Genomic DNA, 25,839 nt, shown 5'->3' with positions numbered 1-25,839 from the left:
CGGTTCCCAGCCAATGGGAGCTGCAAGGGCGGTGCTTGGGGTGGGGGCAACGTGCAGTGCAGAGCCCCCTGGCTGCCTCTACGCGTAGGAACTGGAGGGGGGCCATGCCGTTGCTTCAAGGCCAGAGCCATCCCATGGGCCGTAGTTGTCCAACCTCTGATCTAGTACAATGCGGTCCTAGGCACTGACACTGCTGATTCATTAAAAATTAATGGTTCTCAACCTTTCCCGACTACTGTACCCCTTTTAGGAAGCTGAAGCTGAGCACCATCACCTGGGGCTGAAACATGTAACTTAGCTTTGTGGGGCCCCATGAGGCTTGGGATCCTGGGCAATTGCCCTCCTTGCCACCTTCTAATGCTGGCCTGCACATGCAACCCACCTCCAACCTGTCCTGCAACCCCTCGGGGGGTTATGACTCTCAAGTTAGGAAAAAGTAACCTAGATGAGTTAAGGGGTGGGGTGGGGAGGAACACAGCTCAATTTCAGCCTGCAAATAAAAATCAAAACCTTGGTCCATGAAAGGATCAAACACAGAATGACTGTTTCTTTGAAAATATTCTTATGTCCTTTGCTTAACTGTAGCAGGAAGACAGTGCAGCTACACTTAAGGGATGTTATAACCAACCCTTGACTACATCTTTGTTATCGTTCTGGGCATCACCCATAGATGAATACAGAGAGTCCCAAGCATTTTACTTCCATATTTTCCGTTATCCTATGAAATACTATGAATGGAAAAAATATCATCCTATGCCTTAAGCTTGGAACAAAGATTGGTTCAGAAATATCTGAGACTGATGGACTATTGAATACAAAATCATGTTTGACTCTTGACAATTTGAACTAATTAATTACTTAAGCTTCCTTAATTAATATGTATGAGGACAATATAACAAATGTAATGCAGGTTGGTTCACTTAGACTGTCTCGACCTTATGGACTGGACTGGATCAATGTTTGTGCCATAGAACCAGCATTGTCAGGTATCCCCCTTACTTAGTCTCTGTCCAAAAGAGATACAAGCTATCTTTTTGTTCTGAGTTTATATAGGGCCTAGCACAATGGGGCAATGGTCCATGACTAGGGCTCCTAGGTGCTACAGGAATTCAAAGAATCAATAACAGTGATGAGTCGAACTATCATATGTACAAGGATGGTGAATATAGAAACAACCTGCTGCTGGGATAAGCAGCTAGATCTAGACTGACCACCTTCCACCAGATCTGAATGTAGCACATGGAACTTTCTATGGAGTGAGTAGCTCTTTTGTGGCTAGTAACCCTTTCTTTCTGAGTCTTAAATGCCATTGGTATGCTTGAAATTGTAATTACTGCTAAGTAGCAGCAGCCGTGGTCATTAAAGTTGTGTAGGCAGCCCTTCAGTTTTACAAGACTAGACAGATCTTTTTTTGTAGTATTTTGTTTTACATTATCATCACTCTAACAGTATTTATTTTTTAATATTTTCTTCCTGGCTGTTGTTTACTTGCATGGCAAAAAGAGTATATAAAATAGGAAGGTAGGCAGAGAATCTTTATTTTAGGGCTATGAGATTAGATTTTTGTCTAGAAGCCAAATGAAGGTAGAAATCTTACGGTTCAAAGTTTACAAAATACAGGACCGATTCTGCAATCTAAGAGCCCCCTCAAATCCTGCTAAAGTCAATGGGAGATTTGAGTGTACAAAGAATGCAGGATTCAGTCCTGAAAGTTGGCATCCAAATTGCGAGCTAGAAGCCTGCCCCCCACTTGCCTTCACACTTGGTACAAAGAAAGGAGAGTCTAGTCCAGTTACTCAGGGAGCAGGAATTCCTGCCAGGGGGTGGAGCAAAGAGTGCATACAAGTGGCAGATTTCATAACTTTGGCTTTGGTATCTCACCTCTTGTACTATAGGTATGTTCCTGTAATCAAGAGACCACTCTCTGGGCCATTTTATTTGTAGTGTGGGAGTGCTGTTCCCACACATCTTGCACTCTCACCTGTCTCGAGAAACTGGCAACAATCATCTTTTTAATGTCAGCACTCCCTTATATAATGTCGCTTAAGGGCATATAGTTCCCAGTGCCGATAACTATTCCAGTAAAAGAGAGACAAGGTGAGAAATGAAAGATATTACCTCATCCACTGTCTTTCTAATATCCTGGGACTCTCTTCCAGTAAAATGCTAGCTTGTGAGATCTGAGAGTGAGTATGCATGATTGTGTGAAAAAAGATGTGCTAATGTGCAGGGGTGCACAGTTTTCTGTAATTGAATGCGAGTGCAACTTCGTGTAGGCAGCATGCCTGTGCAGGTAGGAGGTGTGTTGGTATGCACAGAAAACAGGTATGGGAGAATGTGTGCAGATAGCAGCTCTGAGTTTGTCTGTGCAGATACAAAAGGGTTTGGGAGTAGGGGAGTTGTGTGTCTGTGCATGTGCAGACAGCAGGTGTGTTTATGTCTATGCCTGTGGACAGCAAAGATGGTGGGTGGGCGTGTACAGACAGCAGGTAGGGTGTGTGGGTGTGTACAAACAGAAGGCATGTGTATATGATGGTACAGAAAGCAGGTGCAGGGGTGTGCATGCACAGATAGCTCATGAGTTGTGACTCTTTCACAAGCCTGGAAGGGCATGAGTCAGAGTCACAGATCTTTAGTCAAGACTCTCTTAGAGTGTCCGGAACTTCTTAAGGAGTGAATGCACTGCACTCTGAGAATGCAGGTGGGCTGTGGGTTGGTGCGTGCCGATGGGACAAATTCAGGTTGTTTGTCAAGCCTTCACATGACCTTTACAGTGCAGTCTGATGATAGTCCTTCGCAGCACTTGGTGCTGGGTTCTGTGATGGGTTGTGGGAGCTCAGAGTTGATGAAGCGGTTTACCCCTCTGAATAGCTATTTGAAATCAATGTCAACTTTGCCATTGACTTCAGCCAAGCTTCAGATTAAGATGCAGGCTCTATTGACTATATACATTTTATGTATTATGCTATTAAACATATAGATCTCTTCGGGGTCCTCTTCTGTAGATGTTCCCATGTATGATTCCCAAGTATTTTGAAGAAGTTCCATTTAATTTTAACAATGAACATAATTTCCTATTGATGTCGTAAGAAGTTGATTGGATTTATATTAAACATCAGCAATCCAGTAATTGTCACATTTGACCTACATTGCAATCTTGCTAGAGAAAGTAAAATAAAGCTAGCCACACACTCACTGCCCCTGTGGACCCTGCTGGGATGCACTAAAAGTTTTGTAGTGTGCTTTGACCTACTCCTGTTTGAAACAGCTGTACGTCAAAACACACTATGGAACTTCTAGTGCATGGCAGCAGGGTCTGCTGGGCCAATTTGTACATGCCACACTAGGCGCTGTATATTTACACTACAGCTTGCTGCACACAAACTCTCCATGTAGACAAGCCCTGTGTCACAACTGTTTGAATCAGATATGGATCTGAATTTGAAAGCCCCTAAACACAGGTGTGGGGGTTTGATTCCAGCAATCCAGTTTTGGCACTTCCTTCAGGGAACTATATTTGAAAGAAATATGTCAGTCACAAGACCGGTCTGACCATTCCTTTGTGAATTCATAATACCTGAGGGAGGGAAAGGTCTCTGCCTTACATGTCGATAGCACCTTTTCTCCATGGATCTCAAAACACAATATAAATATTAATGAATGAAGCCTCACAGCGGCAAAACTGGGATTGTCATTCAGGACTTCCTCAACCAGTGTAGGCTTATTAATGTTTTTCAAGGCATACATGCAGAGAAGTTAGATTTTAAAAAACCCATCAAATGTTCTTGCGGGAAGGGTACAATGTAACACAGCTTTATTTCATAGAGTTTAGTATGATAACACACAAGACCCCCAGAACAAAGGGAGAAAACAGGCTGCAAGGCACAACTCAACCCATCTTGATTTAAGAACACTTTCTTATGGTGCTCCCTAGCCTGCAAGCAGGACCAGGAACCACCCCCCAAACTCTTAACGTGATAGTTTACAATTCCAACATTGTTCTCAATACACCACAGTTCAGAGGTGACAGCCCCTGTGCCATTCGTTCTGCTTCATAGTATATTGAAATCTGAGTCAGGCCCCAGAAAGTAATGGGATATACAAACATACATTTTGGGTGCTTTTGATGTGGCTTCTGGGCCGTTAGGGGTGCACTTGCTTCACGTATACCAGCTTTTCTTCGCAACCACAAGGGCTAGAAACCCACTCCTTTTTTTTTTTAAATGAAAGCTGAGATTCTCATGAACAAGGCTGAATGCCACTGCAATGTCATTCTGCACCATTGATGGTAACGCCTCCGCCCCCAAGTCCCATCCACCCTACAGCTTCCTCTGTTGTTACATTATCACTACGCAGTTTACTAATGTAGAGAAGACCGAAGCGGGAGGGCTGCAGCTGCACAAATACAATTAGACCTTCCAGTGCAATCCCATAATTCTCCAGCCCACCCCTCAGAGACAGCTTATCCTGTTCTGAATATTGGCTCAAGCCACTCATTTCTCAGCTGCACATAGGCTGGGACAGCTCCTGGCTCTGTCCAATCTCCACATCCTTCCTGACAACTCAACTCGTAGAGAAGAAAAGAATGACACAAAAGGCGAAAGCCAAATACAGCTTTATTAAACAATAGAACACGCTTAGGGAATGTTGCCAAAATAACTGATGTCACCTCAGATCCAATAGCTCCGGTGGTAGCCCTCAGGCAGTTCTAGCACAGTTCAGGCTCTAGCAACTTCCTGCATTGTTATCCGTTAAAACTGTATGTGCAGAAGAGGTTTTTTAATCATCCATTACTTTTATCCAAAGAAATGTTTCCCCAAAAAAGCAGAAGCCATGACACATGACCCCAGTGATGACCATGTCCCTCACAAGTTTCAAACGTCAGCAGGTTTTTTTTCTTGGAACCTATGCAAAAAAGCGTAGCTAGAATTTCCTGCAGAACAGGTAAAAATGCATTTCCTCCCAATTTCCTAGACTTAAATAAATGGCTGACAATATTTTACTCACATTTAAAAAAAACAAACTAACTATAAGGTTTGAGCACAGACTAAGCATGGAAAACTGTATTCCCAAAGGAAAAAGATGCGATTGAGTGAAAACATCAGATTATAATGGAAAATGTTTTGCAGCTACAATTAATTCATCACATTGAATTTCTTGAGATTCTCTTGTGCTGGCCTGGGGTACTGTGCTGATTTCATGTCGTGGTGTGATAGATTTTCATTACCAATCTGCCTGGAGGGTTAGGTGATCAGGCTGACGCCGCAGGATCGTTTGGGGAGGAGATGATATAACACACCAAGTATTTAAATTTTAAAGCATTATTAATAAAATGATAAAATACAGCAGAGAGTGCTGGTAATGCTCCCGTGTCACTCGGGGGAAGAAAGAAAGCATTAGAGCCCCAAGCCCTAACCCACTTTCATACTCACACATTCACTATCCAAAACTGGCCAGGCATGGGTGTAATATGAGAAGAAGACGGGGAGGGATGGACGGGAGTTCTTCCCCTGGGCCCAGGTTGTCCGGGGAATCCACTGTAATCTCCAGAATGCTCCAGCTCTCGGGAGGGTTTTTAAGTCCTGGGTTCCTTTGGGGGTGTCGTTGTCCAGGGACCTCTGTGCCTGGTGCTCTGTGTACCAGTTCAAACCAGCCTTCTGTGGCTTCCTTGGTTTTCCAAACCATCCCAACTTCGGAGACTTTGTTTTCTCTTCTGTTGGCCTTCGCTGTCGCCATCTCATTCGCTCTCACTGTTCTCGCTGCTATCTCTGCAGCTCTGCATCTCGGTGTATTTTTTTCTTTTCTCATGGCTGGCTGAAAACTGTGAGAGTTAAACGCAGCTGCAGATTTCTCATCTCGTGCCATGACCTTGGATTGGGTCCAGTGTCTTATCTTCAGACTGAGCTTGCTAGCTGCAGTGTTGAGTTAACCCTTTCTCTACTCTTCTTCTTTCTCCCCCACTCGGCCTCTCGGACTCTGCAAAGGAAACTTCCATTCTCCACTCACACACTTTTGACACTCCCCAAAATGCTTTGTGATGCTTGCAACGTCATTAGCCAGATACAATGCTGATCTGCCTTCCCCAGGGACTCCCTGAGGGAGAGGGCTATTTGGGTGTGACAGTGGTGCTGGGCAAATGTAACTAAGGCTCTAGAGAAGAGGTTCTCCAGCTTTTTAATTTGGCAGATCATTTCAGGGAAGGTGCCCTCTTTCAGTCTCCCATCCCTGACCTTCTGCGCCTGGTCTCCCAATACTTCGTATTATGCATCCACTCTCCCACCCACCTTCTGTCGCAGCCTTTGCCACCACATTCTTTGATAGCTGATGGTGAAACCATTGACCCCAGTCTGAGATTCATTGATTCAGAAAACTCCAGCAGCTTATTTCTCACCAAATGTACAAAGGTTTTTTCCCCCTTTGTCAATAACCTTATTCCCAGATTTGGACCTTAGCGTCCAAAATATGGGGGTTAGCATGAAAACCTCCAAGCTTAGTTACCAGCTTGGACCTGGTACTTGCTGCCACCACCCAAAAAATTAGAGTGTTTTGGGGCACTCTGGTCCCCCTGAAAAACCTTCCCTGGGGACCCCAAAACCCAAATCCCTTGAGTCTCACAACAAAGGGAAATAATCCTTTTTCCCTTCCCCCCTCCAGGTGCTTCTGGAGAGATACACAGACACAAGCTCTGTGAAACTACCCTCTCCGTTCCCAATCCTGGAAACAAAAAGGACTTTCCTATTCCCCCAGAGGGAATGCAAAATCAGGCTAGCCACTTCAACACACACAGATCTCCCCTGATTTCTTCCTCCCACCAATTCCCTGGTGAGTACAGACTCAATTTCCCTGAAGTAAAGAAAAACTCCAACAGATCTTAAAAGAAAGCTTTATATAAAAAAAAGAAAGAAAAAATACATACAAATAGTCTCTCTGTATTAAGATGACACAATACAGGGCAATTTCTTAAAAGAATATTGAATAAACAGCCTTATTCAAAAAGAATACAAATCAAAGCACTCCAGCACTTATATTTATGCAAATACCAAAGAAAAGAAACCATATAACTTACTATCTGATCTCTTTGTCCTTACACTTAGAAACAGAAGATTAGAAAACAGAACTACTTCTCCAAAGCTCAGAGAAAGCAGGCAGCCAGAAAACAAAGACCTCAGACACACAATTCCCTCCACCCAAAGTTGAAAAAATCCGGTTTCCTGATTGGTCCTCTGGTCAGGTGCTCCAGGTGAAAGAGACATTAACCCTTAGCTATCTGTTTATGACACCCTTCCTGGATGAAACCATGTGTATGTGTGCTTGCATGAAGGAGAGATGTGAGATTCACTCTGGGAATGGATCCTTCTGTTCTAACGTGTGCCATCTACTGATCTCCTTCCTCTATGGAGAGCAGGAGGCACAGTTCTGGCGTTAGCAGCACATTTCACTGTGAATGGTAGAAGCTCTGACCCCAGCAGCCAGTCATCAACACTCCAGTCACAATCTGGCTTCCAGCAGCTCTGGTTACTACTTGCTTTGGGGTCACTCTGCACTCCCAAATTCTTCCCCAAAATGTTTGTTCTGCACTGTCCAGCCTTCTCCAGAGTAGTTAGGATGTTAGAAGTCTGTTGCTTCTGTAAGGGGTCAATATACAACAGTTTGCTACTTTAGCTGGAGTTACCAAACATTTCAGTTTAAACACAACCCTGGATTAGTTTTGATTAAAGAATAAAATAAGTTTAACTACAAAGAGAGAGAGTTTAAGTGAGTACCAGTATAAAGTATTAAAGTCAGAAATGGTTACAAGACAAATAAAGACCGGAACACTTTCTAGTAACTAAAATTTGACAAACTAGACTTAGTTCAAGGTATAATTCTTACCACATGTTTCAAGGAACAGGTCTGACCATCCTGGACAATGATCCCACACTTTCACAGGCCTTGGGTGGCAGGCCAGTCCTCGCCCACAGGCAACCTGCCAACCTGAAACATATTCTCACCAGTAACTGCACACCGCATCATAGTAACTCTAGCTCAGGAACCAATCCATGCAACAAACCTCGATGCCAACTCTGTCCACATATCTACACCAGCGACACCATCACAGGACCTAACCAGATCAGCCATAGCATCACCAGTTCATTCACCTGCACGTCCACCAATGTAATATATGCCATCAATGCCCCTCTGCTATGTACATCAGCCAAACTGGACAGTCGCTGCGGAAAAGGATAAACGGACACAAATCAGATATTAGGAATGGCAATATACAAAAACCTGTAGAAGAACACTTCAACCTCCCTGGCCACACTATAGCAGACCTTAAGGTGGCCATCCTGCAGCAAAAAAACTTCAGGACCAGACTTCAAAGCGAAACTGCTGAGCTTCAGTTCATCTGCAAATTTGACACCATCAGCTCAGGATTAAACAAAGACTGTGAATGGCTTGCCAACTACAAAACCAGTTTCTCCTCCCTTGATTTTCACACCTCAACTGCTAGAACAGGACCTCATCCTCCCTGATTGAACTTATCTTATTATCTCTAGCTTGCCTGCATATATATACCTGCCCCTGGACATTTCCACTACACACATCTGACAAAGTGGGTATTCACCCACGAAAGCTCATGTCCAAAACATCTGTTAGTCTATAAGGTGCCACAGGATTCTTTGCTGCTTTTACCAAGTCTAAGTCTATTATGTGAACACTGTTACCTTTATCAGCCAAACATGTAATCTCATAAAAAAAATCAAGTTTAATTTGACAGGATCTATTTTCAGTTTTGTTTTGCTGGAATTGTAGTGCCTGCCTTTTCCTTTACGCTCGGCTCCTGGGTATGAGTCTAACAGTTATGTAGCCTACAGGATCTTCAGACCTTGGTATTGACAACCTACCTTAGATAGTACTAGATTGTGGGCTTCACTTGCTTGTCTGACATCTGGAGTAAGAAAGATTCCATCCCCTCTGGTACCTGGGCAGGACTGGACTCCCTTTCAGCCTCCCAATTTCAGAAAGGCCAGCAGGGGATGTATTGAGAAAGGATCAATAGTTTTGCTTGCCATAATAGCAATCACCATCCACTGTGTCTGTCCATACTTACGACATTTTTCAGTTTCCCTTCTTTTGTCTTCTCCTGCCTGTCTCTTTGTCTGTCCATGTTTAGCTGGTGAAACTGAGCGGTGCATGAGCTGAAAGTGTCTTGATCACAACTGTTAAGGCTGAATCCCCACTCTGTCACTTTGAGTGCAGAAAGTGGGGGCCCACAAGGATTCTAAAAATTAATACTGGCCACTCCAAGCTTGTATTAAACTCCCAAGGTTCCAGCTTCTCTCTGACCTTGGCTTGGTAAATGCTACCACCGCCAAATGCAAAAAAAACCCCTTGGATCCTGGGAATTCCTCTCTGTGCGGTACCCTCAAGCCCTTTCAACCCCCTCCGGGGAAGAGCTGAGAAAGAAAACAAAGGAAATTAGCTTTGGCTACCAGCTAATTAAACAACATATACACAAACCTCATAGGACACCAAAAATCCAATCCTTTCTTTAAAAAGCTAAATTTAATGAAAAACAAAAAAGGAAAAAATACCTCTGGAACTTAGGGTTTTTGCTAGATCTTAAAAGAAACAATTACAAAAATTAAGCGCCCAAAATAGCTTTCTTGGGGGTTCAGCTTAAAGGTTACAAGCGAACAAAAGCATCTGGGCTTAGCACAGATGAAATCCACAAGCCTTAAAAAATAAACAGAAATAAATCTGATCTCGTCTAGCTAACCATTCTGCTCTACTTACACCTTTGGGTTGTTTAAAGTAGTTCTAGATATGATCTGATGATTTTCATATCTGGTTCAAACTTTACACAGCATTCCTACTGCCTTGTATCTTCAGCCCAGAGAGCAACAGACAAAGGGAAAGTTTCTTTCCCAATTTTAAAAAGTTCTATCTTCCCATTGGCTCTTTTGGTCAGGTGCCCACTTCTTTTCTATTACCTGTGGGCTTGTTAACCCTTTACAGGTAAAGCAAGCAGAGAACAGATCAAGAGGCCTTTTACAGCTAACTGTCTGACTGGGTGTCCATCAAAGTTAGCTACTCTCCCTGCACTTCATGTATCACAACAACCTAGTGAGTAACACTATCGTTTAACAAAAGGCTAAAAGAAAAGCTGACTCAGATCCTCAAAATCTTCACGGCATATTTAATTCCAGAGAAAGACTTACATCATGTGTGTGCTGACTGATGAGCTAAACCTCAGAATACGAGTGAGATCCCTGAGTGTAGCACTAATTAAGAGGTACAAACATCTACCCACCTATGAGAGTGCCCTTGGATGCAAACAAAGTGAACCTCGAAGCAATTTATAAGCTAATATCTCCGAAACCAAAGCTTTCTTTTCTGTTGCTGCTGACACCAATCCGAAGTCTTCATTTAAAACCAACCTTTCTCAAGTTACCATGCAGTGATAGCTCAGGCACCGTAGTTTTCCCCTCAGACTTAGAATGAAAAGTGTTTCAGATACCAGTGTGTGGTAACCTCTGGTATCTGATGGCTTTTTGAAATGGAGACTGCGGTAGAGTCCCAGAGATGCCAGTGGTAATTAAAACACAAATCATACTGTGTCAGAGGGAGGGGGGATTCCTCACATGGCCAAGCTTAGCCTGTTGGGGAGGAACCCTTTTAGAATGCAAACCCATGCATTTCCTGATTATTATTGATAGTAGCCGTGATGGAATCGTAATAATGCTGAGTTAGCACTTACATAGCAATTCCCCTACTCATAGACTCATAGACTCATAGGTCAGAAGGGACCAATATGATCATCTAGTCTGACCTCCTGCACAAGGCAGGCCACAGAACCCCACCCATCCAATTTTAAAACAACCCCTAACCCAGGACCGAGTTATTGAAATCCTCAAAATTGGTTTGAAGACCTCAAGCTGCAGAGAATCCACCAGCAAGCGACCCGTGCCCCACGCTGCAGGGGAAGGCGAAAAACCTCCAGGTCCCCTTTCAATCCGCCCTGGAGGAAAATTCCTTCCTGACCCCAAATATGGCGATCAGCTAAACCCTGAGCATGTGGGCAAGACTCACCAGCCAGCACCCAAGAAGGAATTCTCTGCAGTAACTCAGTTCCCATCCCATCCAACATCTCCCCGCAGACCATTGAGCAGACCTATCTGGTGGTAATCCAAGATCAATTGCCCAAATTAACGATCCTATCATAACATCCCCTCCATATACTTATCAAGCTTTGTCTTAAAGCCAGAAAAGTCTTTTGCCCCTACTACTTCCCTCGGAAGGCTGTTCCAGAACTTCACTCCCCTAATGGTTAGAAACCTTCATCTAATTTCAAGTCTAAACTTCCTAATATCCAATTTATACCCATTCGTCCTCGTGCCTACATTAGTACTAAACTTAAATAATTCCTCTCCCTCCCTAACATTAACCCCCCTGATATATTTATATAGAGCAAGCATATCCCCCCGCAGCCTTCTTTTGGCCAGGCTAAACAAGCCAAGCTCTTTGAGTCTCCTTTCATAAGGCAGTTTTTCCATTCCTCGGATCATCCTTGTAGCCCGTCTCTGAACCTGTTCCAGTTTGAATTCATCCTTCTTGAACATGGGACACCAGAACTGCACTAGTTAAAGCTCTTAATAAACATTGATTCACCATGGGCCTTGCTCTACTACAGATGTGTGGGCGGGAGGCAAGGACACCTTTTGTGCCCTGTGGATGGGACAGGCACAATAACAGATCCCGTGCTCCCTTTAGCATGAAGACTGACCCTCCTTCTCCTGACCTTCAAATCCCACTAATGTTCACTACAACCTCAGGGATGGGGGAGTGGGAGGGATTCAGGGTCTTGGTTCTCCATGGAGCAGCACAGCTTGTCACCATCCTCACACTAGCTCAATTATAATGCACACAAACTGGCTTTACACCTAACTGATAACCAACACCTCCCCCCTGTGAGCCAAGAAATAAGTACTAATATCCCTCACAAATGGGAGTACTGAGGGTCAGATTCTGCAGGCCGAACACCGGCAGAGCAGTCAAGCTAGGTAAAGGGTGGATAAATGTATTTGCAAGCGATCATGTTTGGTCATACACAAGGGCACTGTACACTTTTATTCTGAAAAACTTTATTCTAGATTAAGGGTAATTAACTAAACAAGAAAGAACAAAGGTAAAGTCTACATGAGAGAGCATTGTTTGTATGTATGTTTGTGTCCCCTCTTTAATGGTCTGCACTGAAATGAACACAAAATGGCAGCCACTTCTGTAAAGCAGGCACCATAATATTTAATGTTGGAATACACAGAAAATAAAATCATACCAGCTACATTGCACCAAACTAACCCTAAATTGTGATTCAGTCCAATAGTGTTTGTATTTGTTTGTTTGTCCATGAAAATCCATGAAGCTGTAATTTGTTTCAAGGAATGATTGGGGAGGCTTTATTCATGCAAATATGGCTATTTGTATTAAAATAAGCATATATCTATCAGAGGAGTTTGCTCTAGGACAGCCAATCAAGGAACAAAAAGCCTGATTGTGGCCAACCACAGCACTAGAACAGGGAATCGGAGTATCTCCAAGCACTTTACAATGTCCATTTATTCAGCCTTACAACATCCCTGTGAGGTAGGTAAATACATTGTTATGCCTGTTTAGCGAGGAGAAGCTGAGGCACAACCACAGTGACTTACCCAAGGTCACACACTGACTCAGTAGAGGAACATATGATACAGCTCAACGATCTCAATCATCAGCTCTCCCCACTAGATCACACTCTTTCTCTACCTTTACTTCTACAGTTGTGCCCTTCCATCAATAGAGATATGGGTACTCCACTTCCTTTCAATGACAAATGTTACATCTGCTTATATTGCACAATGCAGCTATAGATGTTAAGAGAATTTGAAGCCTGGTCCCCCTCCAGTCCAGATGCTGCTCTGTGTGACTTTATCTGCCCTGTTAAGTCCATGTTACAGCACTGTATGATAGAAAATGGTGGGGGTCAAGGAACCCTGAATCTTAATGTGGACACACAGGCTGTGTGTGCCACCTTCAGTACTCCTGCATTGGACTCAATGGTTCAAAGAGAAAATAAAGTTTGCATTCATTCTGAATGCAAAACTCCTAAATGGTGTGAATCCCCAGGGATGATGGGGCAGGGTTCACCCTGAGGGGACTGGGACAGCTGCAGTTTCCCTTGCTAAAATTGGGTATGTATGTGAGGAGAGAAGGGGACAGAAAGAAGAGGATGTTCCACTGAAGCCCTGGATAGGAGCAAGGAATTGTCCCTCTATTCCATTTGCTTTTAAACATGTTGGTCCCTCAATCCTAGACAGGCCACTCTTTGTCCAGGTTATGTACAGTATGCACATTATACATTACATTGACACAGCATCTTTCATGTCCATGGACCTCCAAGGCACTTCACAAAATATACAAATGATAATCACTTTCACCCCGCACGGAAAGGCAGCCAGCCACGGAGTGGAACTGTTTACCAGTGCAGAATGAGAAGAACATAGTGACTCATTTTCCTGGGATTTTAGAACTAACATTTCTAACACATCAAGATATTGCTTTTCTTTGTTCACACAGTTTTTCGAGAAGTGTCTTCCTCCCATAACTTGTGACAATCTGATGTCATTACTGGAGTCGCACATTCACAGCTTGTTGAGCATGTATCCTGAATTACTTCAACAGGAAGATGAGAAAGCTCAAAGCATCATTGTATTGAGTTTGATGCAGAGAAATTGCAAACACTTCAGACTCAGAGGTTAGATTCCTAATGTTCGTTGGAGGGTGAGAGAAGCTGACTCTGAGTGGAAGTCTGTTACATTTTGTACAGCCCCCAGTAAGTCAGATTTTCTGTCAAGATGTGTTCAAGTCCGTCATTGACTTTACAGAACAGCTTCTCCCCCTTGCTCAGAAAATAAGGTCTCCCGAAATTGATGGAGGCAATGTTCTCCCCAGTATTTGTTCCAGTCATCTGGTTGAGGAGAATATTCTCATCTTTGTAGAGCATCATCGTAAAATAACTTTCTATTTCCTTCATGCGAGTCACCTGGGCATAGATGAAGTACATGCCACTTTGCAGGATCTCCAGCTTTTGGTCAGAGCCATTCCTTACAAAGCTACTGCAGTCTGTCAAGCTCCACTTCCATATGATGTCATAATCACGATGTTTTGAAGGTGCTTCCATAAAAGAACCAGACAAGAAAGAAAACAAAGCGAAACGCATACAATGTAGTTAATTATATTTCAAAGTCTAGCCCATTTCCTAGATTTTCCCTTGTCATTTTGTAAATGCTTTCCATTAGTTCATCTCCCTCCTTACCTTTTCCTTATCTCTTTGATTTGAGGTCTTTGGGGAGGAAAGGGAAGGGTCTGAGCCACAAAATTCAGAGCAAGACTCAGACTCTGAACAACTCCCAGAGTTCTGGGCTGTTTGGAGCTGGGATTCTGTTATTCAGACCCAGATTCAGATTCTGACTCCCAGGAAATGAGGGGATCTTTTAGTCCAGGGTTTTGGTCTGAACCCATCTTAAATCATTCGACTGCTGTTCATGGGGCAGATCCTCAGTTAGTTTAAAATCAGCATGGTCCACTGGAGTTAACCAGGGGTTAAGGTAAAGTGGAGCAGGGCGAAGCCCAGCTCTCCCTCTGCTTCTAAAAGATAAGCAGTGCTCTCCAACAACTAACTACCTCTCCTCAAAAAGAACAAGAAGTACTTGTGGCACCCTAGAGACTAACAAATTTATGCTTTAAACTTTCATGGCCTAAAACCCACTTCATTGGATGCATGCAGTGGAAAATACAGTAGGAAGATATATATACATAGAGAACATGAAAAAATGGGTGTTGCCATACCAACTCTAATGAGACTAATCAATTAAGGTGGGCTATTATCAGTGGGAGAAAAAAAACTTTTGTAGTGATAATCATTTCAAACAGTTGACAAGAAGGTGTGAGTAACAGTAGGGGAAAAATTAGCACGGGGAAATAATTTTTACTTTGTGTAATGACCCATCCACTCCCAGTCTTTATTCAAGTCTAATTTAATGGTGTCTAGTTTGCAAATTAATTGCAGTTCTGCAGTTTCTCGCTGGAGTCTGTTTTTGAAGGTTTTTTGTTGAAGAATTGTGACTTTTAGGTCTGTAATTGAGTGACCAGGGGAGTTGAAGTGTTCTCCAACTGTTTTAAATGTTATAATTCTTGACATCTGATTTGTGTCCATTTATTCCTGTTTCACTCTGCATTAAACAGCAGACACAAATCCAGCCCATCCCAGTGAGCAAACTTTTCACTCTGAAAAGTGAGTGTGGATATGGTATTTCCTGACTCACCAGATCTGATGTCTGTATGTGTGTTCAGAGTTGTATCTGCTTTCCTATTGTTTAGTCCTGTTATTGCTCCAGAGCCTGCACCTCTCAGGGAGACTGCTGGAGTCTATCCAGGCACTCAGACATCATCAACAGAATTGTTAATGAAAGGTTTGTCTATACAGAAAAATTCTGCTGATTTAATGATGCCTGTTTAGAAAATAATCTAGTACATTCTTAATTTGGGTTAAAAGGATTTTAATTTAGCTTAAGTCAGTAAGGAAGTGACAAGCTAAAACAAGGTCTTGCTCACAGATGTAACAAGTTCCATTTTCAAAATCTTTCTTGTTGCTGCTGTGTTAAGCCAAAAAACTTCAGCTGGATTTTCAGATCCCAGGATGAGATTACAGGCCTAGCAGTTAGGACACCCCTCCCCCCCCCCTTTTTAAATTAGTAACATTTGAGAATTTGATCTGCGGTCTTCAAGAGACAATAACTATGGAACCCCAGGATGCTGTTTGTACAGTCATGTTTCAAAGCAGAACTGCACTTTAAGAGAGATGATTCATCTGATACCGCTAGCTAGTGCTGGGAACAGAACTGAGAAGCAACTGACACCTGGTTGCCTACAATAGCCCCTAGATCACCTGGGCGTCACGTTTCTCTGTTTTCATTATTTACTGCTGTTCATAGATAGAGGAGAAATATTCCAGCCTGCTGAGTACATAATTGTGAACTAGTCACCTTCACCACACTGTGTGAATGGTAAAAATCAGAAACCCACTCCAATATCTTGATACTTACAAGTTGCATGAGCCCAGCAGATCTCCGGAGGCTGTGAAGAGAAGCAAAGTTTGGTCAGGATGTTGCATGGTGGCCTGGGACTTTTACACCTATCAACTAATGTTCTGTGTATGTTTGGGAGAAGTCCCAGGCAGCAGAAGTCTTTCTGTTATCAGAGGAGACAGACTTCTATTGGGTCTCTTTCAATTGGCTCTTCACTTTCACAGGAAAGCAGCTGCTTAACCCAAATGGCTCTCACCCTAGGACTGTTTTCATTTTAAACAGTGGTGGTGGTTTTGGTGTTTCTAAAAGTAAGAGTCTAAACAACACAGGATACCATCAGACATCACACAGCACTGGCTGGTGCCATGTAACTGTACCCCATGTTTACATAGTATCTCTTTGTCACCCTCTAGTGGATAAAGCATGTTTAGAGGTTTATGAATCTGGTACTGCCCTCAAGGTAACAGCTCTAGACCTTTAGCTCTAGTGGTAGACATTCATATGTTTAAATGCAGAGATTCTGGGTTTAAACCACGCAGATAACCCTCCAGAAACATTGTTACTGCATCTTTTCATGTGGCTTTGCCACTTTTTATTAAAAGAAATCAAATTGTATTCTAGCTTACATTGTGGTTTTAAGGAAAGACATGGTTAAGAAATGTTTGATTTGGTTTATTTAATTTAAAACTGCAATGGAACATTACTTTTCAAGAGCAGTGAAAGAGCTAGCAGTGATGTCAAAGAATCATCACTGAAATCTGAGTTAGCCCCTGTTGAATGCTGCATTTCATAGCTATAATTTCAGGCTGTCTGCAAATTTAGGTAGACGTATCAGTTGTACTCATATCAGGTTTTGAAGATTTTCTTCCCAACTATAACAGCCAGAGACTAAGTTTTTTTAGATGAAAACAAAGATTCTGGAAAACAATCAAAGGGTCTGACTGAGCATGACCCTGGTTAGTCCTTTTTACTGCCCTCTCTTGTAGGAATGCCTCACAGCTTGAAAAACACACAATAGAGTAAAAATGTATCTGTTTACATCCATAAGTTGGCAGTATTCCATCTGTCCCATGGATACTGGCCAGCTGTCTGACTGATCCATATGAAATGGGAAAAGGGAAGTAACTCTCCTACTTACAAGTGTAAACAATCAATGTTTTCAAATATTAGTGTAAATCTCTTATGTTAGATAGTAGTGGCCTAATATATTTTACATCGTTAAATATTATTAATTATTAATTGTTTTCTGTGCATATTTTCACAGGCTTTTGCACCAAATATAAAAACAAACCACAGACATTAGTACCCATTGGGGAGCCAGTCACCTCACTTCTTGATTGTGGCAACTTCAATTCCATTTCTTGGCCTCTCCAGTACAGAAACTACCAATCGCAACAACCCATGTGGAAACATTTCCCCTCCTCCTCCTCTTCATCAATGATTATTATCTGTTATTGCTGTTGTCGTACCCTGAGCCCCCTGTCAGGATCCCCTTTGCGATAGGTCCAAAGTACATATATTATTAAGAAAGACGGCCACTGCCCATATAGTCTAAACATGTTTTTAATGCATTGGCCTAGATTTGGTCGCATATCTCCTGGCATGAATGGCTATGGTAGGTCATTGTAGATGCTGCAACACAAAGTCCTGCCAGACTTTGCTTACAGTGGAAACAAACAGTATTTTATATTAATCTAAATAAGGCTAGAGGACAAACACTCGCACTGTTGTGTACCTTAGTTTTAACCTATTGATCCTGACTGAGTTCCCATAACCAGTATTCTGCTTAGGTTCTTATACTCAGCCCATCACTGTAGTATTTCAGCACCTGCTTCTAGCAATTGGAGGAAATGACTGTTTGTTCAAGGGACATGACAACTGACACCGCTTTCAGCTAATACCAGGGGTGAAAGTAATTTACAGGACTTACTAGTACTGCTGGAGTCCTGAGGGGGGCGTGGCTTCATCCAGAAGAGGCGTGGCCTCATCCGGAAGAGGCATGGCCTCTCAAGATTTAAAGGCCCTGGGGAACCAGCTGTGGCTGGGAGACCCAGAGCCTTTAAATCAGCCAGGGGCTCCCAGCTGCAGGGGTGACTGGGAGCCCCCTGGGGCTCAGGGGCAAATTAAAGGGCCCGGGGCTCTGGCCGCCAGAGGGAACCCCAAGCTTTGCGGGGCTGGGCCCAGCATTTAAAGGGCCCAGAGCTCCTGCCACTGAGGGAAGCCCGGAGCCCTTTAAATCCTGGCCCCAGCCCGGCCACCAGAGCCGTGGCTGGGATTCAGAGATCTCTGGGCTGCCTGCAGCCGCAGGGAGCTCTGAGCCATTTAAAGCCCCGCCCCAGCCCAGCCGCCGGAGCCCCGGCCAGAATTCAAAGGGCTCTGGGCGGCCCGCAGCCGCGAGGAGCTTTGAGCCCTTTAAATCCCCAGCCCCTGCCCAGCCGCCGGAGCCGCAGCAGGCAGCCCAAAGCCCTTTCAATCCCTGCCGTGGAAGTCGATGCGGTCCAGCACGGCGTACTGGCTCTTGCTGGTACGCTGTACCAGACCGGACTGGCTTACTTTCACCTCTGGCTAATACGTAGCTGAGTCTTTCCTTCCATGCTGCCAGAGAAATGCTCACTGTCCAGGAATAATTCTATTAACTGACTCAGCTGCCCAAAAGATTGGGGTGGTCAGGGCACCTTAGCTCAAAACACACAGATGACATTTTTCCTTTCTCTATAACCTTCCATCCAAGGCCTCAAAGCCCTGTGACTAATCCTCCCATCCCCTGGTTCTCTCCAGAGCTAAAGTGATTCATGTGAAGTCACCAGGGCTGGCCTTATGGGTGGGCAACATGGGCGACCAATCAGGGTGCCATGGTCAAGAGGGTGCCATGGTCAAGAGGGTGCCATGCCCAGGCTGGGTAAGAAGTGAGTGCCTGCTGGCTGGGCTCTGCTCCCCAGTTATGGGTAGTTTTGCTGGCACATGTGGTGTCCTGGCTCGGTGGAGGGGGCAGGTAGAGTGGGCCAGCTCCAGCCAGGGGATAGGGGCTGAAATTGCAGGGTGTGTTGCTGTAACTTGTGGCTGGGGAGGGTCTGCCCTGTGGGCAAGCTGCAGGAGCTCTGGTAGGCCTGGGGCAGTGCTCTGCAGGGCAGGCTTTGCCCTTGGGGCTGAGAGATCTGCTTCTGCCTGCTTCTCCTGCACAGCCCACCAGGGTAGCCATTCATCCGCCCCTAATGCCCATGAATTAGGGACAGATGGGACACACCCGGGCTGGTGGCAAACGCTCCTGGGGCTACAGACCGGTATCCGAAGTTGGGTTGCATTGAGAAGTGGAGGCAGTGTTGCTTCCTGGACAAGTTCCCAGAAGCCAAGATGGATGCATGCTGAGCTGAGCTTCAATTTGTGCCTCACAGTGCTGCCATTCCCCCTGTGCTTCACATGGCCACCAGCCTGGCATTCTCACCACTGGTGCCAGAAGCTCAGGTGCTACGGCGAGCCAGCACTGAGAGTTTGGGCTGCCCGTGCCATTTGCAGCGGTCTCTGCTATAGGTGCACAGTCCCTACCGTGACTTACAAGCTTCTCCAGTAAACTTCAGGTGTGTGACTGGACTGTGTTTAAACTCAAAGAAAGTTCACCCAGAACACCATTTTCCCTAAGGCCAGCCCTAGAAGTCACAAATGACATCATCAGCAGGACTAGAACTCTGCCCTCTTGCCTCCTCCTTCATTTTGAGCTCTCACCCATGCTTCATCCCCAGGATCGCAAGAAGGACATTTTATTCTTTCAGCTTGTGAAAGCGTTTGCAGATGGGCACAGGAGGAGTATGCCCAGCTTACCTACTCTGTTAAGGACCAGATTGCAAACTCATCACTCACATTGCCTTTAATGGAGCTACTCCTGTGATTAATGGCTCAACACTGTGAGTAAGGGGCTCACAATCTAGCCCTATATAACAAGTTTGTACCGATGTTCACTCAATGGCAAATACCAAACTAGCAAACTTGTCCTGCCCTTGCAGATGGATCAATTCAATCAGTTGGTCTTCCCCATCCCTAATTACAGTGCAAAGAAAAGCTTTTATTTATTCAGACAATGCTCTCTGCAGTGGAAAGAAAGGGGAAGAACTCTTACGGGATGGGGTGTGCATTACTTTCCCAGTATCACTTGTAATTTACTGTCAGCGGTATGCAATTTTGAGCACAGTGCATGTCATGAGGCTCCTGTGTTATGCCTCCAAAATAGAATGGCAGGAAGGGGAAGAGGGAGAACTTAAAAGAAAAAAAAAAGTTGCACCAAGATAATTTTTTCCCTAAACGCTTTGCAATTTTCTGTTCTGACAGGTTGTGCTCCTGTGAGGTGCTGAGCACCCTCTAGCCCCATCGGAATTAAGGGTGCTCTGCATTTTGAAGGAGTGATCAGCACCTTACAGGGTGGTTCCCTAGTGTAACTCATGATATACACCACCTGCCACAGTCATCATATTTCCTGGCGGTGTTTGATGCTGATTATCTAAATAAGGAACTTCTTCCCCCATTCCTGGAGCTATACCTGAAGACAGGCTGCAGCCCAGCTGGATACTGGAAACACAACATCCAGAGCAAGCGTTTGGATTCTCCAAGAGTGAGTGTTCACCTTTCAGGAACGAGAGTAAACGTCCATTAAAAATATCAATGGGCTGTGCAGGGAGGGAGAGGGATCTTTAGCCTTCACCTCCCAAGCACAGAACACTGTGAAGAGAAGCTAGAGATGGAGGAGATCTCTTAGGCTACATTCAGTCTTGAGATAAGCACATGCAACGCCATTGACTTCAGTGGAGTCACACCTGCTTGAACTGGGCCCCTTGACCTCCCCAATGCCAGGGCAGGATTGTCTGCTCCACTGCTTTGTCCAGCCTAGTTGCAAATGTTTCAAGTGACATGTTTCATGCTATTCCATAGTGTCAGAGATCTCCCCAATGGAAAGTTTCTTCTGATAGTCAACCTATTCTTTTGCTCAGTACCATCCTTTTCCTTCTAGCTATACATCTCTCTGCCCTCTTCTACTGCCTTAAAAATTCCTCCCTCTCTTTGATGTTTGAACCCTTTGGATATTGGCCGACAGTTAGCATGTGTCCCTTTAGTTGTTCTATGGTCAAGCTATAAATACAAAGACAACTACATTACATAAATGTTAGGTTCAAAGTCAAGCACTGAAAAGTTAGGAAATGCCAGATTTATGGTTACCTGTGCAACCTATGCCTTGAACAAGACAGAGGTCCTGTGGAAAAAGTAGCAATGTGATTGTGTAATTAAAGCTATCATAACACACCCATACAAGGTGCTGAATTAAAGCTGCAGCCAATAGGGTCAATTTTAGAAAATGCTTAGTGCATCCTGAAAGGTGCTGAGCATACTCTGCTCCCATGTGGGTGCAGTCATGCTGCCATAGAACTAGTACAATGTAATAGAAAATTAGTGACTTCTATTGAGAGTGGAAGGTGCTAGCATTTTGCACGATCAGGCTCTATGAGGTTGAGGCATGCTGAACCACAGGGCTGCCCAGAGTAGGGGGCAAGTGGGGCAATTTGCCCCGGGCCCCGCAGGGGCCCCCACAAGAGTGCCTGAGGCTCCCCCCAGCTCCTGCCATCCTCCATCCTGTCCAGAGCTCTGAGCTGAGTGGCAGGAGCTCCAGTCCCACTGGAGCTCTCAGCCCCACCCCCTTACCACGCAGCTCTGAGCACGGAGGAGCTCAGGCCCAGCCGGAGGCACGTGGCTGCAGCGCTGTCCAGGGCTGCTCCTGGACGCATGCACTGAGGCTCCGGGAGAGGGGGTAAATGGCCGGGGCTGGAGGGGATGGATAAGGGGCAGGGAGTCCCAGGCAGTCCTTTTACCTCTGTACTATAGTTATACTGTTGAGGTTTGCACCAATGTAGCTAACGTCCAGTCAGTGTTTCCATCACAATCAAGGTTTCAATGAGGGTGTTAATAGAATTTCTCTGCTTTGAAATTTGGTATGAAAAGATACAGGGACTAGATAGTCATGGAGTGTGTTGGACTTGCGTTTTCATCTCTTGAGACCCAGGACCAGCTGGTGAGCAGGAATGCATTCTTGGGGGATTATTAATGTTGCAACAGAACTTAGAGACCTCAGGTAAGATCAGGGCCCCATGATGCTAGGCACTGTACAGACACCCTGCCCCACAACACTTCTGATCTGAATGGACAAGACCAACAAAGAAAGATTTATTTCCATTTTAGAGATGGGGAACTGAGGCCTGGGCTATAAAATGACTTGCCTCACGTGAGACAGAAAGTCTGTGACAGGCAGAATTAAGCACACGTTGTGCAAACTCCAAACCAGCTCCTTAACCACAAAACCATGCTTTCTTACTGTGGGCTCTCTGTTAATATTCCAAAGCTAAAATGAAGCTGAGGTGCTTTTCCCTGCCACTGCAGACATTTACTCTCTCTCTGCATGTGATAAAGCATCACTGCCAGAGATGACTCAACCTGGGGCTCATAAAATACTTCTCAAGATAAAATACTTGGCATGTGGAATGAAGCAGATTGGACCAAGTATTTGGAGTTTAAACACAGCAACCCACCTAGTCCTAGGACCTAGAGCTGGTCAGAAATATTCCGGTGAAGTGTTTCTTTGAAGTTTAGCATTTGTTGAAATAGAAGTGTTTTGTGAAGTTGGTTTGGTTTCAGTTAAACCTGTCTGGTTTTCTGCCAGGTCACCTGCTTGGCTCCTAGCAATTCACCTGCCAGACTGGCTCAGAATCCAGGGCTCCATCCTTCCTATTGAAATCCTCTGCAAAATAGAATTTCCTTCTACACAAAGCTCAACAGGAGACTGGGGGGTGGGGGGAGGGGTTGGATAAGGGGCAGGGAGACCCGGGGAGAGTCAGGGAACAGGGATGGGGCAGAGGTTCGGGGGGGCAGCGGTCAGGGGATGGGAAAGGGGGGATTGGATCATGGGCATTTGGGGGTCTGTCAGGACTCAGTGGGGGGGGATAGGGGTTGGAGCAGTCAGGGGACAGGGAGCAGAGGGGGTTTGTGGGAGGGGTCTCGGGGCGGTCAGGGGACAAGGTGCAGGATGGGTTGGGATTCTGAGGGGGGCAGTCAGGGGGCAGGAAGTGGATAGGGGTTGGATTTTTTTTAAGCAGAATATTTTTATTGTTTCTTTAAACAATAAAACACAGCAAGCAGCAAATATTTGGCCACACACTTGTGAAAACCCAAACCATGTTCAGGTTTTGGCAGACTAATTTCAGCTTTTCAATTAAAGAAAACCACAACACATTTTGAAGGAAAGCAGACATTGCCCATGATTTTTTCTGCTTGTTAAAACCCCTAGTTTTCGATCCAAAAAAAGTTTTGACGGAAAATTTTTGTCCAATGCTTTTAATGAGCTTTAGTGCCTTTCAGCACTAGCTGATGCTGAGAACCAGTGATACCTTGTAAAGGTGACTTGAAAAGAAGTTTTCTCAAAACTGGGTTTGTGCCGAAATGCGGAAGGTTTTTAAATGTTATTTTTCCCAGGGCTGCCGGGGAGCGAGGGCAAGGGCCCCCATGAGAATACAGTATTCTATAGTATTGCAACTTTTTTCTGTGGAAGGGGTCCCCAATATTGCTTTGCCCCAGGCTTCCTGAATCCTTTGGGTGGCCCTACTGAACCAAGGGACTCCTAGTCTAGCCCTTCCTTTAATAGGTATTGCCAGATAATCATTAATAATAATAATGCACAACAACAGTGGGCATAGTAGGAGAGGACAGATGAGAAGAAAACACTGACTTTTTATCATTTTTAAATGAAAGCAATAGGAATGAAACAGTTTCCCAAAAGAAGTGGTTACAGCGCTTGGGCAGTTGAAAGCAGTCCTGACAAAGCATTGGCTCCAAGAAGGAACAGAACTAAAGGTTGCAATTATCCAATTCTATGAAGATATCAGTCATAATAAAAATAATTAATACTAATATACTATACTCACTGATATTTTTGCGCTCTCCTTACCTGGCTATGAAGGCTCAGAAAGCAGACTATCAAAAGTGGAACCACAACCAGTATTAAAAGAGCCAAAGTGCAAAGATTCATCCGATTGCATCCTGAATTGTTTGCTTCCCTGGGAATATTCCCATTCTGCAGGAAATTTGATGTTTCCATGTTGCTTAGCTCTCAAACTGCTAGAGATGAGACAGCTCAAAACCAAACAGCGGCAGCAACATTTAAAAAATACTGCAAGAATTCGTGAGTTCTTGACACCAAGAATGAGCAGCCCTGGACGGAATTTGTACATGGGATAAGATGGGAAAGGGAGGAGCTTATGCATGTGTTTCATCACTGTGTATCTGCAGAAAGCAGTTAGCCAGCATTTCCTCATGAAACTGATGTAGACAACGGAACTCTCATTTGGCTCCAGGCCCAGAATGTGAAGGCGGCTTTGAAATGAAACTCAGCCAGCAAATTGCAAACACTTATGAAAACCCCCCAACATTTTCAGACAAGGAGCTAAGTTCACAAAGCTCTTCAAAAGAACAAGAGGAAGGGCAAGTTATGAAATGCACAAATCCCAGCATTTGCAATATATTGCACGGAGTCTGATTGTTTTTCTCTCCACAAGGATTTGTTTTCCGAGAGTTTTGGTGTCTGGATTAAAATCGTTTCTCAATTCCAGTGCTAAAAAACTGAACGATATTGACAGAAGGCAGCTTTCCAATACTCTGAGGGATTTATTATTTGTATAGTAAACACGGAACTAGTTGAGATTTCAAAGCAATGACAGAATATGAGCCACATTTCCAAAATTGGCCACCAAAATTGCACCCAAAAAAATTGGCAATTCACCTTTTGGAGCCACCAACCCTGTATTATATTTTCATTTGAAAACAGTGACTTGCGCATGTAGCTCCCTGCTTTGCACACTGGAAAGGATCAAAAAAAGAAGAATGCAATTTAATTTCATACAGCTCCATTTCACCATTTGAAAATTGTAAATTGCTTTCAGTTTGCAGGACTTGAAATTGATCAATTTATTTTTCAAATACATTTGCATTTTTACCCATTTCCAAACATTTTAAATTTTCAAACACAAAAATTAAAACAAAAATATTCTACATTTTTGGTTTTTGAAAATGACAGGAAAAATATCATGTTGGTCATTTTTTAAAAGGGAAAAAAGAAAGAAAAAAGGAAAAACAAAAAATGGGGTAGGGAAGAAAAGAAAAGAAAGAAAAAGTGAAATGCACAAAATGAAAATAAATGTTAAAGTATCAACCAATAGAATACATTTTGGTTTCCAGATTTTTAATAGAAGGAAAAGAATTGAGACTTTTTTTATTTAAAAAAGCTATTTTTGACCAACCCCCCCCAATCATTTAAATAACTTCAACCAGCCCCATTACACTCATTTTGCCAGTGTAACAGGGACACAGTCAAATTTTATTCACACATTTTAGGCATCCACTTCTGCAATTCCCCCCCCCCCTTTGTTACCACAGTGCATTCGGAAATGACAGCTACATAAAACAAAATACAGCAGAATCTCTCTGGTTTGCATTGATCTGGAGATTCATTGAAGAGTATTCAAATTTGCAAATTAGAGCACACCTCCTTCCCAAAAATAATGCAAAACAACCGCCAAACAATCAAGGATGCTGCATAAAAACACACTTTGTGGGGCTATTTCTCATTTACAATAATTCCCTTTATACCACTTTGACAGCATAAATGGGCCTTCAAATAAATGTACATGTAATTTACATTCATCTTAAG

General features: G+C 43.9%; 1 protein-coding gene across 1 annotated transcript; it reads right to left on the bottom strand.

Annotated features, from left to right (window-relative positions):
* Positions 1-12,155: 12,155 nt before the first annotated feature.
* TNFSF18 (TNF superfamily member 18) lies at positions 12,156-24,345 on the bottom strand. Its single transcript, XM_030572757.1, has 3 exons — positions 24,082-24,345; positions 16,125-16,155; positions 12,156-14,193 (listed from the first exon to the last, which is right to left on the bottom strand). Exons 1-3 carry the CDS (start codon positions 24,229-24,231, stop codon positions 13,832-13,834), a joined length of 543 nt encoding a protein of 180 aa, XP_030428617.1. The 5' UTR covers positions 24,232-24,345; the 3' UTR covers positions 12,156-13,831.
* Positions 24,346-25,839: the final 1,494 nt, after the last annotated feature.

Source organism: Gopherus evgoodei, chromosome 8, assembly GCF_007399415.2.
Source record: "Gopherus evgoodei ecotype Sinaloan lineage chromosome 8, rGopEvg1_v1.p, whole genome shotgun sequence".
Lineage (NCBI taxonomy): Eukaryota > Metazoa > Chordata > Testudines > Testudinidae > Gopherus > Gopherus evgoodei.
The sequence above is the reverse complement of the archived record's forward strand: the minus strand, read 5'-3'. Positions and strand labels throughout refer to the sequence as shown.

What these genes read in the sequence shown, in the direction of transcription:
- TNFSF18 (XM_030572757.1), bottom strand. Translation starts at nt 24,231, where the DNA reads ATGGAAACATCAAATTTCCTGCAGAATGGGAATATTCCCAGGGAAGCA. An exon ending in TTCTGAGCCTTCATAGCCAG is followed by an intron (nt 16,156 to 24,081) that starts GTAAGGAGAGCG and finishes TTCTCTTCACAG; the next exon opens with CCTCCGGAGATCTGCTGGGC. An exon ending in CTGCTGGGCTCATGCAACTT is followed by an intron (nt 14,194 to 16,124) that starts GTAAGTATCAAG and finishes CTTTTATGGAAG; the next exon opens with CACCTTCAAAACATCGTGAT.